Below are 12,936 nucleotides of genomic sequence, written 5' to 3'. Positions count from 1 at the left end.
CTAACACTGGAATATTTCTAACATTTTGAGTTATTTTCCAGTGTTAGAAAATCAGCACTGCTCAGTGTTAGCCATTGTTAATCTTCAAAACTGACTAGGTTACTTTTAAACATATAACACTGTCAAAAGTATTAATTTAACACTCAACAGTGTTGTATTTAACACTCAGAGGTGTGGACCCTTATAGACACTCTCCAGTGTTAATTTAACACTGGAGATTTTGCTGTGTAGAATCACATTAAACATCAATCACTGTTAAAATTTAGAAACCAAAAGCCATTTTTTATTTCTGCATACCTGCTGATATTTTTTTAGTGCTTTTAGAGGGCTTTGATGTGGCAGCCATCACAATTGCCTGTTTTCCATTAGTACCTACCCCTGTTTTTCCAGTAGGTTATAGTACCATGTAGTTTTTCAGTAACTACTGCACCAAGGTTCCAAGTGATCCAAAGTGATCAGAAAATTTGACATAGACTGAATGCCACCAGGTGGCTGGTCAATGGTGTCACTCGATAAGTTATGAGTGCGCCTCCTTCGTGAAAATCCAAGCCATCATTTTTGAAACTCTGAAATGTTTGAAATAGCGACCAAAATTAACAGCGTGATCCCTGAATTGAACACTAAAGTATAGACTGAGCAGGCATTTTGTCACCTTGACGTCCATGCTTGCTGTGGCATTTATATCACTGGATGCTCGGCTGCATTGCTATAGTGACCCCAGGCACAGTAGGTGATACTCAATTTCAGTGAAAAACTAGATGCCCTAAGTCACGTTAAGCCAATTTGAGTAGGTACAAATGTAAAAATGGCTTACGGTATGCAATTTATCAGTTCCAAAAAGTACAATTGTAGAAATACCTTGCATCTCCAGAGCCAATCCGAGTCACCATAATTATAGTCTATTTCTTCGCCTGGACTTATGTCTCTGCTTGCAAATAAGCATAGATGGGGCTTTCCATTGATATTTAATATTTTCATCTTAGCACTTGGACTGATGTGGTTGTCGTTGACAAGTCTGCCTAATGACCCATCTTCTTGAGATGCATCCACACTGTGGGGTTAGGCAAAAAAGTATTAGCTTAACTAGTTAGTTAGGAAGCTTTTTTTTTCATAAATCAAAAGCAATGTGTAATTTAATCTTAATCAAACTACACTGATATAATACGCACCACCAGAGTTTTCCATCAAACTTGAATTCAAACATGAACACCTTCAGGCTGTCATGATAAACTCTGGGTCTCCGCTCACATTCTTCTTTTGTTATGAGTTTACCTCTGTATTCCAAAAGGAAGTCTCCTTTTTGGAATGGAACAGTCGTGAAAATGCCCCGACCTGAATTGCAGAGGCATACCAAGTGAGTGACAAAAGACAAAGTGACAAACTCCAAATCTAATCCAAACTAAAGACCAACTTACCTTTGAAGGCATTTATGTAGTGGATATCAAGTCCCAGTTTGTCCCTTCCAGCAGAAACATGACAGACTGCATCCTCCCGTGGAGGAATGCGTCTCCTTCGCATGTTCTCCTGTACGTTTTGATTGGCTGCATTACCAAAGCATATAAAGTATTACGATTATCGTCATCATTGTCATCATCATCAGTAGTAGCAGAACTAGCAGTAGTGTAGTTTACAGCATAAACACAGCTGACTTATTCATAGTCCTAATTTATGCCTTCTTTTAAAATGTTAAAGGCCTAGTACTCAAAATGGCGACATGTGACATTTCTGTAATGGCGACTGCAGAGAGTGATACAAGTACTGAGAAAGCTTAGGCATCAAAACTGTAAGAAGTTTTTTCTTCAGGCATATAAATAAATACACGACTAAATACACTTATACCCTTGCTTTTATTTTAGGGCTGTCAGCAGAATGGACAGACATTGGACAAACTGCCCGAAATTAGCTAACAGCGACATCAGGGATTTTGACTCAGACTGCGCTGGTTTAATTGTTAATCGCGTTAGTCGCGATGTCGGCATTAACACGTTTAAGCCACAATAATGCTTTAACACCGAGTAAATCCTAACACGGGTTAGCCCGCTTTATCGCGTTGACGCGGTTAGTGTCAGCCCTATTTTATTTACTCAATGACAAACGCTGGGGCCGTTTTACTTCTTCAAAGACTCACTAACAGTCCATAAAGCATAAATTAAACCAGTTTAATATAGGCCTGTGCACCTATAATTTCATATAGTATTAAAGTCATGGTGCATTTTACATTAAAAAAGGCTTACCTTTGTGTTTTTAATCCGTCTTCGTATTGCCGTCGACATACACTTGTTAAAGGGCACGCGCGCGAAAGTTGTGGCGCCGTTTCCTGTAGGTACCGCCTATATATATAGCCTACCAATCACAATGACTTCCGGCCGTGTGTATTGAAAATGTGTATTAAATTGCAGTACCTACACACATCCACTCTAACTCGAAACGTCGCTGTGCAATACACTGGAATACACAAAAATCAGGTGAGGGGTATAGGTGGACTTTTAAGAAAATCAGAAAATCTTTTAATTATAGTTTAATAAATGAATTTACACTACAGTTTAAGCAAATACAGGTCAAAAGATAAATAATGACCTCATAAGAAGTAGAAAAAATTATTATTTAGACACTTAAAAATGCATTTACAAGTCATGTTTTAGGGGGACACATGAATACACAGCAAAAAGTCGAAATGTCCCCGGAGCCCAGGTACAGCGCAGGTCAAATGTCAATCCATACCACATAGACGCACTCACACACACACACACACACACACACACACACACACACACACACACACACACACACACACACACACACAAACCACAAGCGCACACAATATAACCTTACATAAGAATATATAACCTTTGTTTGGCTCCAAAATTTTATAGCCCTACAGGAATAAATCTAAAAAAATCATCAATTCATCAGTGGAAAAAAATAAAAAAATGAAACTAGTTGTAAACCAATTACATAAAAAGAGCACTGATCGAAAGAGCGTCCATTTAATATTGGAAAATTATTTGGTGATGAGTATATTATGAGTATTATGAGTGATAACCTTAGTGTGTGAAATTTAAATTTACTGCATTGAGGTAAAGCAGGACAACCACAGAGATGAGTTGACTGTCAGAGGCCATTAGAAAATAATTTGTAACCTTCACCAAAGCTGTTTCTGTCTTGTGATGAGCTCTGAAACATGACTGAAACTGTTCAAATAAACAATTTCTCTGACGATTAACAGTTACATATTTTACAACTATTTTTTACAATTACGACAATTTTTGAGATAACAGTAAGGTTGCCTATTAGTCTATTATTAGCTAAAACATCTAAGTGAAGAGATGGTCTTCTAAGTACTACTTCCAGCTTAGAGGTCTGTGGTACACAACCGATTAATAGTGTAATACTGAAATATATCTAACATTCATTTAGAAACTTCTTTTTATTATAGTTATTTTTAGACTGTTTTTTCCTGTATTTGATTATGTGAATTTAGAAATTCAGTAAAATATATTTACTGGCTATATTATAAAATGTATTTAATTCAAATGTTTACTTTCATGTGAGGTAATTAAAACAAAATCCTTTAAACTACTCTGAAGAGTTACAAGATTTGACCATTATATCTCCATAAAAAAAAACTGCTCATTTCGCAATAGTCACACCACATAATGAAATTCAGAATCACATAAACCTACATATAAATCAAACGGAAAATATATACTTTAGTCAGACCTACAATTTTTTGGTGATGTCAATCCATATGTTTTCAATATGCATTCTGAACCCTATTTCATTTACAGAGGGCTGCAATACAGATAAAAAAAACCTCGGCATGTTAATTCTCTCGCTTCCTTATGTACTTGTCCTCATGTCAAACTACTTCCTCCATATTTTCAGTTATCTTCATACATAGTCTCAGCTTTTGGATTTGATTGTGAGAACCAATAAATATGAAATCACAGTATAAAATTATGAACACATTTCTTTATTCAGAAATCTATATGGGAAAAGTGATATCAGACAGGTAGGATCTTGCTATTTTCTTACTTTCATTTAGAATTTTAAATAATGATCCGCTCTCTGTTGCACAAGGAAAAGGCCCAGTTTTTGAATCTCACACTATGACCACAGAAATCTGTGATATTATAATACAAAAGAGAAAAAGCTATATATTTTTGGTTTTCATTCAATCAATCATTTCAAATGTCCTTAAACTGTATATGAAGAAACAATATTATGAATAGGAGTAATGATAGTAATATTTTTTAATGAATAATCCAAAAATTACTGAACAGAATCACATGCTTTGAATAGCTGGAGAAGTTTATCAGTTTTTACACTGAAAAGAAAATGTCTCAGAAATGATAGGTCTTATTAAAGACCTACCAAAGATCAGATATCATTTAACACCTCTTAAATAAACACTAAAAAACAATTTTTAACAAAAGACTATAAAAGTCTACAATAGTTTACATTAGTTCAAGAGAACAACCTTTTGAGGTTTTTAGAGATTTCTTTCATTTTTAGTCCATATATTATTGGATTGCAAAGAGGGTTATATGTTATAAATTGCAATGTCATTATAAAACGTGCAGTTTTAGGAAACTCTGATTCCAGTCTAACTATAACCATATCATAAGTAACCAAACAAGAATAGTTAATTAGAACTAGCACATGAGGCAAACAGGTTTGTGCAGCTTTTTTTCTGACATTTCCACAACTCTGATAGGCAACTATAATTATCTTTATGTATGTAAAAAGTATAAAAAACATAGGAGAAAGGGCAACATTAAATAGAACAACCATACCATATATAGATAATTCTCTTGAATTGACACAATAAAGATGGTTGGCCGAATTGTTACAAAAAATACCTTTCAGAGTAAAGTTACAGAGTGGTGTATTTGCATTTCCTGCTATTGGCACTGCAACCTGAATAGCAGGTAAAAACCAGCACAAAAGCAGGAAAATATTGACTCTTGTTCTTCTCATTATAGAAGGATATTGCAAAGGTTTACATATAGACACATATCTGTCATAAGCCATAGCTGACAGCAGTAAGAATTCTGAACTGCTTAAAACATAAAACATGAATACTTGAAAAAGACAGGCGTGATACAAAATAATCTGTTTTTCAGATAAGAAGTCAATCAAAAGCTTCGGGTAGATGACAGTGCTCAAAACAACAGAATTCACTAACAAAGCAGCAATGAAAATGTACATAGGCTCATGAAGGCTTTTTTGAACTATGATGACCCACACAATAGTGGAATTGCTGCAAATTATTAGACCGTATACCATAAACATAATTACAAAATAAATATATCTGTATTTCTCCACTTCCACATGACCACCAAAAGTTATATATGTTATATTCATTTCAGCATTCATGAAAATCAGATATTACAAACTAAAATTTTAAACAGGCAGAATGTTTAAAACTAGTACATATAAAATATTATTATTCATAGATACCTAAACTTGGTGTGTGTTCATCTTTAGAAAGTGAACTGTTCAAATCAGACCAAATATGTGATGAAATGAAACTTCAAGCTCCATATATCTCATTCAACTCTCCACAAAGACCTATTACCATGTTCAACCTCTGGAGACATAAGCCGACAGTGGTTAGCCCTTACTTACACGGGTACATTTTCTGGCTCCTCCTCTTTTACTACATACATACGTGGGTATTAATTGAAAAACAAATTTTAAGGAAGAAAAAATTAGTTGACCGGCAGAAATGATAATAAAATAACAGCAAATATAGTCCTATATTTAAATATGTAATTCTGTTCAGGCTAAGAGAATTTCATGTAGATCGACATCATGCACACTGCAATGCAATGTGGGGAGAAAAAATAGTTAATGCACTTTAAGATAATTTCTATTTCTGTTTTCTTTTTTCCTATTTCCATTGTGTTTTGTGTGCTTTTACAGCGTTTTTCTTATTGCTGGTGTTTTCTTAAGTTGCAGTCCGTTTGGCCTCTCAGGGCCACCATAACAATTCCATAATTTACACAAATTTACTTTAGAGAATATAATTATTTGACAAATTTATAGAACAGTGAGGGTTCTTTTTAGAACACACCAATTTTTTTCAATTATTTATTCCAATTCAAGTCTTTCAAGTCCAATAAATAGCTTGAAAGGTTACAAAGGTAAGTGATGAACTCCAAGAGGTTAAAAAAAAGGTAGGGTTTCCCAAAATCCTGTGTTGCAGAAAGTAGTGTGTTGCACAAAAAAGGTGAGAAAAAAGCAATTAACAGTGGAAGAGAGACAGACCAGCATAACACTTAAAAATTTAGGTCTTTCCTACAAAGAAATTGCAAAGAAAGTCAAGGTGTCAGTAAGTACGGTTCCCTTCACCATCAAAAGGCACTCAGAAATTTGGGGCAAACTCTGACAGGAAGAGGTCAAGCAGACCCCAAACCACAACTGAATCAGAGGACAAGTTCCCTAGAGTTAACAGCTTGCATGATAAGTGGTTCAATGGACAATAGCTTCAAGCACAGCTTAGTAGTAAGCTGTAATAGTAAGCATGTCTCCATTTCAACTGTGAAGAGAGGACTTCGAGCTGCAGGTTTGACAGGACTAGCTGCAGCCAAAAAGCCATTGCTAAGACATCAGAATAAGACAAAGAGGCTTGCCTGGGCCATGAAGCAGACTACTGAAGACTGGAAGAAGGAATTATGGACTGATGAATCATAATTTGAAATACAGTACATCACGTAGGATCTTTGTCTTCTCTGGGCTACTCCATTTTGGGGCTGCCAGTGTCGATTATCTGTCTCCACCTCACTTCATTTCGAGCAAGATCCTCTGTCACACCAACCCTCCACATATCCTCCTTCACTATATCCAAGATCCTTCTCTGTGAACTTCATTTTTGTGTTCTGGCTGTTAGCTCCACATTCAACATCCCCTTTCCATCCTTTTATATCCACTATCCCTCCTCATCACATGTGCAGATCATCTCAATCTTGAATCTCTAGCTTTGCCTCCGAACTGCTTAACTTGACCTGTCCTTCTAAGATACTCATTTCTAATTTTGTTGCTCCTGGTCATTCCCAGTGGAAATCTTAGCATCTTCAACTCTACCATTTCACCTTCTGTCTTTTTTATCAGAGCCACCATCCCCAAAACATACATCAACTCTGCACTCTCTTCTCACCTGTCTTGGGTAGTGCCCATTGCTTTGAATGGTTGATCCCCTGTATTTAACTTATTTATCCTTGTGATTTCTTACATGTTCACCTTTCTCTCTCTTATTTACACACATGTATTCTGACTTTTTTCTACCGACTTTCATTCCTCTTCTAACCAGTCTATACCGCCATCTCTCCAGACTGTCTTCCAGTTATTCTCACTACACATCACAATGTCATTTGCGAACATTGTAGTTCATCCTGCCTTGCCCCATTTACCAACCTACCTATTCTTGTTAACAAGAAAGTGGCTCAGAGGTGATCCCTAGTGCAACATCCACCTTGGCTTGACCATTGTCTTGATGTTTTCCAAAAATTGTTTTCAAAATCTTTGATTAAATTAAATAGCAAAATGTTCCTTTAGAGTTCTTTGAGCGCTTTCTTTTTAGCACCACTCCTGTGAGTGGTGGCCTGTAAGCTCATCACATGCAGGAGGTGCCGTCTCCTGTAGTCCCACCACGCGCAGTAGGTGCCATAGGGGTCAGGTGCAATGTGTGCTGGGCAGCAGCCAGGGGCAGAGACCCTCAACTCTCACTCTGGCAGAGCTTCAACAGCATTCCTAGGGAGGTTGGAGACATTGAGTCCAAACGGACAATGTTCAGCACCTCCATTACTGAAGCTGCTGTACTGAGCTGCGACCACAAGGTGGTTGGTGCCTGTCGTGGTGGTAACCCCTGGACCAGATGGCAGGCACCAGAGGTAAAGGGAACCATGAGGCTGAAGAAGGAGTCCTCTTGGGCTTAGTTAGCCTGTGGGACTTCAGAGGCAGCTGATAGGTACTGACGGGCCAAGCGGAACGTGGCTTGGGCAGTGGCTGAAGCAAAACTGGGTGCGAGAGAGTTCGGAGAGGCCATGGAAACAGACTTTCAGACTGCCTTGAAGAGATTTTGGCTAACCAACAGCAGCTCAGGAGGCAAAAGCGGTGCTCTACTTGCACTGTGTAGGGGTGGAGGTGCTGACTTCGACTGAGGATATTGTCGGGCAGTGGAAGGAGTACTTCAAAGACCTCCTTAATCCCACTGAGACTTTAGGTACAAGGGGGATGCCTTGTCTATGTCCAGGAAAGAGGTCACGAAGGCAGTTAAAAAACTCCTTGGTGGAAGGCCCCTTGGGGTTACCCTGAGTTCCTGAAGGCTCTCAGTATTGTAGGGCTGTCTTGGTTCAAGGGGCCTCTGGATTGGCAAACCGGGATGGTGGTTCAAATGTTCAAGAAGGGGGACCAGAGGGCATGCTCCAACTATAGGAGGATCACACTTCTCTGCCTCCCCGGGAAAGTCTAGTCTAACTCCAGGGTGCTGGAAAGGAGAGTCGGTTCATTAGGCAAACCTCGAATGCAGGAGAAACAATGCAGTTTTTGTCCCAGTCCTGGAACCTTGGACAAGCTTAACCTCTCGAGGATACATGAGGGTGCATAGGAATCTGCCCAACCAGACTATATGTGTTTTTGGATTTGGAAAAGGCATTTTGGTATACTGTTGGAGGTGCTTAGGGAGTATGGGGTATCTGGCCCAATGCTACAGGCCATTTGATCCTTATACACCTGTTGCAAGAGCTTGGTCCCCATAGATGGCAATAACTTGCATTAATTTCTCCTGGGTGTTGCACTTCGCCAGGGCTGCCCTTTGCCCTTTTTCTGTTCATAATTTTTATGGACAGTATTTCTAGGCATAGCCAAGTGGCTCCCACTTGGGTGGTCTCAGAATCTCAATTCTGCTTTTTGCAGATGATGTGGTTCTGTTTGCTTCATCAGGTGATGGCCTCCAGCTCACACTGGAATGGTTGGCAGCCGAGTGTGGAGCGGTGGGAATAACAATCAGCACTTCCAAATCTGAGGCCATGACCCTTAGCCAGGAAAGGTTGGAGTGCCCACTATGTGCCAGGGACAAGTTCCTGCTTTAAGTGGGGGAGTTTAAGCATCTTGGGAGGGGCACAGAGTAGAGTCGCTGCTCCTTCACATTGAAAGGAACCAACTGAGGTGGTTCAGGTATCTGACAAGGATGCCTCCTAGATGCTTCCTGGGTGAGGTGTTCCAGGCATGTCCCACTGGGAGGAGGCCCTGGGGCAGACATGCTGGAGAGATTATATTTCTCGGCTGTCCAGGGAATGCCTTGCTTTTCCCCCAGACAAGCTGGGGGTGGCTGGGGACAGGAGGGTATGGGCTTCTCTTTTTAGGCTGCTGCCCCCATCACTCTGCCATCGATAAGTTGAAGAAAATGGATGGATGGTGGATTGCTTTTCCAGCCATTTTTTTGCTCACATCCTATCTTTTTTTAGGATGAGCTAATATATTGTAAAATAAGTAGTAATCTCATGTTAAGCATTTTACACGTTTGTTACTGTGATCTATGAATAATTAATCGGTGGTAAATAATCTGCAAATTATTGGATTATTTTCTTATATGACAACTTTTTTGGAATTAGGATTGTACTTTTTCAAATGTTTTATGCACATTCAAGATAGACGGCAATAAATTACACTGGCCCATGATTTGTGACAAGGGAGGAAGATGTAGTTATTATAAAGCTATTGCAGCTATCACAGTTTTATAAAGTGTTACCACCCATTCCTTTAGTGGAAAATCTCTATTACACAGCATATATAAGAACCACCAATAATGTTATAAAAATCCAAAATAAAATATGAAAGTCTGACAAAATTAATCTGATAGTTTATTTGATTACTTATCCTCTTACCTATCTTGGAATTGGTGCACCTTTCATAAAAGAAGGCAATTTATATTTGTATTTAAATACGTCACCAAAAGCTGTTAATGTAAATTAACCATAGGTCTTAAACCCTATTCACATGAGCATTTTACTGAGCATAACAACAGACTTCAATACACTTTAATAATAATATTATGTTCAATTTATTTACAAATACAGATGAACACGGCATGGTCTATTTTTTCCTGTACTTTTCTGAATAATAGTTTGAATTACTTTATTAAATGAAAAGCATTTTCAATGATGGCAAGAAAATTATTACAAAACAAATTGTGGCACCTTAGCATTCAGAGTTAATACATGAAATGATTTTAGCATGATAGAAAAATCTTTTTAGCTGTTTAGAAATTTCCTTCATTTTGAGCCCATAAATGAATGGATTAAGCAATGGATGATAGAGCACTATTTGTAATGTCATTATTAATCGCGCAGTTTTGGGAAAATCTGATTCTACTCGAGCTATGCTTACATCATAGATACTTAAACAGGAGAAGCTAAATAAAACTAACAAATGGGGTAAACAGGTCTCCAAAGCTTTCTTCCTCACGTCTTTACAGCTTTGATAAGTGAGGATAAAAATGTTTGAGTATGTAAAAACTATGAAGAGCATAGGTAATATTACAAGATCTATTAAAGCAACTACTCCAAATACAGTAATTAATCGTGACTTGACACACTGAAGAGTGTAAACTGCATTATTACAAAATATTCCTTTTAAGTTAAAGTTACACAATGTTGCTTCAGCACTCCCAGCTGTTAAGACTGCAATGTGACAAACAGGTACAAGCCATGCTACAGCCAAGAAAATACTCACAGTGGTTTTACTCATGATAGTTTGATATTGCAGAGGTTTACAAATAGCCACATATCTGTCATAGGCCATGGCTGCCAAGAGAAAGAACTCTGAACTGCCTAAAGTGTAAAACATAAAAAACTGAAAGAGACAGGCTGAATATGTTGTGACTTGTTTTTCAGATAAAAAGTCAATCAGCAGTTTGGGGTAAACAGTTGTGCTGTAAAGAACACAGTTCAGCAGCAAAGCAGCAATGAAAGTGTACATCGGCTCATGAAGGTTTTTATGAATCCAGATTATGTACACAATAGTAGAATTACTGCAGATTATTAAACTATATAATATAAAGAAAATGAAAAAATAAACATATCTGTACTTGTTAACTTCAACATACCCATCTAGAGTTAAATATGTAGCATTTAACACCTCATCCATTAATACTTTGAAAAAAAATTATAAAACCAGCAGTGTTAATGAAGAATAACAAATAACAAAACAAAACTGCACCAATATGCAACCTATGTTGTCTTTCCTTCATTCATTTACAGGTATTTGAACTTGAAATATATCTTGGAGTACATTCATCAGTCAAATGTGCACAGTGAATCATCTTACTCTGTGAAAGGTTTTATTAGGTTGCTTTGTCCACCAGGGAATTGTACTGTGAAGGTCACAGTAAATCAAAACTGGATTATAGATGGCAGACAGTTGGTGTCGTAAGCCACCGCCTCTGTTCAAAGATGGTCGCTCATAGTGGACATAAATGGCTTCTTTCACTACTCTTTCAAACCATATGTCTTCTCTGTCCAAAAAGAGAAGACAGATAGATTTCTGTCTATGTAAGCTGCTACACTTGTTTTTCGACAATCTACCACACATGACTTTAGCATATACCAATGTTAAACATTGGAGTAGTTCTTACAGAACAAAGCATACAGTTAGGGCTGGATCAGGTAATACAACATCCTCCCTTTGTTATGCTGCAGTAGGCCTAGAATCTTGGGGGCTTTCCATAATGCACTTTTCCTTTACTCACCTCTTTTCACTCACTATGTGCTTGTACATCACTCTGCATTTAAAGAGTTATTATTAATCTCTGTCTCTCTTCTACAGAATGACTTTTGTACTGTCTTCCTCCCCTCACCCCAACCGGTAATGGGTAGATGGTTGCCCCTACGTAAGCCTGATTCTTCTTGTTTAAAGGGGGTTTATTTTCTTCCTGTCACCAGGTGCTTGCGCATAGGGGTCACCTGATTGTTTGTGTGTATTGTTGTATTGTATTATCTTTACCTTACAATATAAAGCATTATGGGGCAACTGTTAATATTGGCAAAATCTGAATTAAATGGAAATGAGACGATTCTAGGGAAGTGAGTGACCGCCTGTCAATTCTGAACTCCTTACAGGAACACAGGACAAAGTTCAGATGGGCAAGCAAAAAGTTTTGAAAGTTAACTAGGAAACAGGCAAGGAAAGCAGACTGCACAATGGAAAATGGCAGGACTTAGGAGATTAGAATCAGTAAGTCTATTTGCAGGCAACTATAGTGGTGTAAAAAGTGTTTGGCCCTTCTTGATTTCCCATTTTTTGTATTTTTGTCACACCTAAATATTTCAGGTCATCAAACCAAATGTTAATATTAGACAAAGATAACACAGATAAACAAAAAGGGAAGTTTCCTAAATATAGGTGGCCCCCTTCAAACTCGGGTCTTCTACAAGAGGCCTGGAAGCTTCAGGGTCCTGCACAATATCTTTGCTGTTCCTATGATTGCACTCCTAGGAACAGCATCTGACAGAGATCTCAGATGATGTTCCCAGGATCTGCTGGAGCCGCTCGCCTAGCTTGGGAGTCACTGCATTGAGTGCTCTGATTACTACTGGCACTACTGTTACATTCACCCTCCACATCTTCTTAAACTCTCTGAGCCCTTGGTACTTCTCAAGCTTCTTGTGTTCCTTTTTCCTAATGTTGCTGTCATTTGTTATCATTTCGACTATCACTACGCCTATTTTCTTCTGCTTTTCTACCACCTCTATGTCTGGTTGGTTAGCCATCACCATTTTGTCCGTCTGTATCTGGAAATCCCACAGGATCTTAGCTTGGTCATTCTCCAACACCCCAGGGGGCGTCTCACATTTTGACCTCGGGACTTCGACGTCATATTTGGCACAGATGTTTCTGTTTACTATGCCAGCCACTTTGTTATGGCGGTCCATA

The 12,936-nt window shown here is 38.2% G+C and overlaps 3 protein-coding genes across 3 annotated transcripts; all 3 read right to left on the bottom strand.

Annotated features, from left to right (window-relative positions):
* Window positions 1–301: 301 nt before the first annotated feature.
* On the bottom strand, window positions 302–2,917 carry LOC147311020 (histone-lysine N-methyltransferase set-1-like). Its single transcript, XM_086267152.1, has 5 exons — window positions 2,235–2,917; window positions 1,416–1,541; window positions 1,170–1,332; window positions 859–1,051; window positions 302–566 (listed from the first exon to the last, which is right to left on the bottom strand). Exons 2-5 carry the CDS (start codon window positions 1,516–1,518, stop codon window positions 456–458), a joined length of 570 nt encoding a protein of 189 aa, XP_086123278.1. The 5' UTR covers window positions 1,519–1,541; window positions 2,235–2,917; the 3' UTR covers window positions 302–455.
* A 1,550-nt stretch (window positions 2,918–4,467) lies between these two features.
* Window positions 4,468–5,379, bottom strand: LOC147311019 (olfactory receptor 6N2-like). The gene has a single exon (XM_086265986.1). The coding sequence runs from the start codon at window positions 5,377–5,379 to the stop codon at window positions 4,468–4,470; it is 912 nt and encodes a 303-aa protein (XP_086122112.1).
* A 4,824-nt stretch (window positions 5,380–10,203) lies between these two features.
* On the bottom strand, window positions 10,204–11,284 carry LOC147311018 (olfactory receptor 6N2-like). The gene has a single exon (XM_086265906.1). The coding sequence runs from the start codon at window positions 11,149–11,151 to the stop codon at window positions 10,204–10,206; it is 948 nt and encodes a 315-aa protein (XP_086122032.1). The 5' UTR covers window positions 11,152–11,284.
* Window positions 11,285–12,936: the final 1,652 nt, after the last annotated feature.

Source organism: Aulonocara sp. 'chitande type north' Nkhata Bay, linkage group LG16, assembly GCF_057382095.1.
Source record: "Aulonocara sp. 'chitande type north' Nkhata Bay isolate Kocher_YH1m ecotype deep benthic linkage group LG16, A_spYH_male_GT1.1, whole genome shotgun sequence".
Lineage (NCBI taxonomy): Eukaryota > Metazoa > Chordata > Actinopteri > Cichliformes > Cichlidae > Aulonocara > Aulonocara sp. 'chitande type north' Nkhata Bay.
This window is presented reverse-complemented; position numbering and strand designations above follow the sequence as displayed.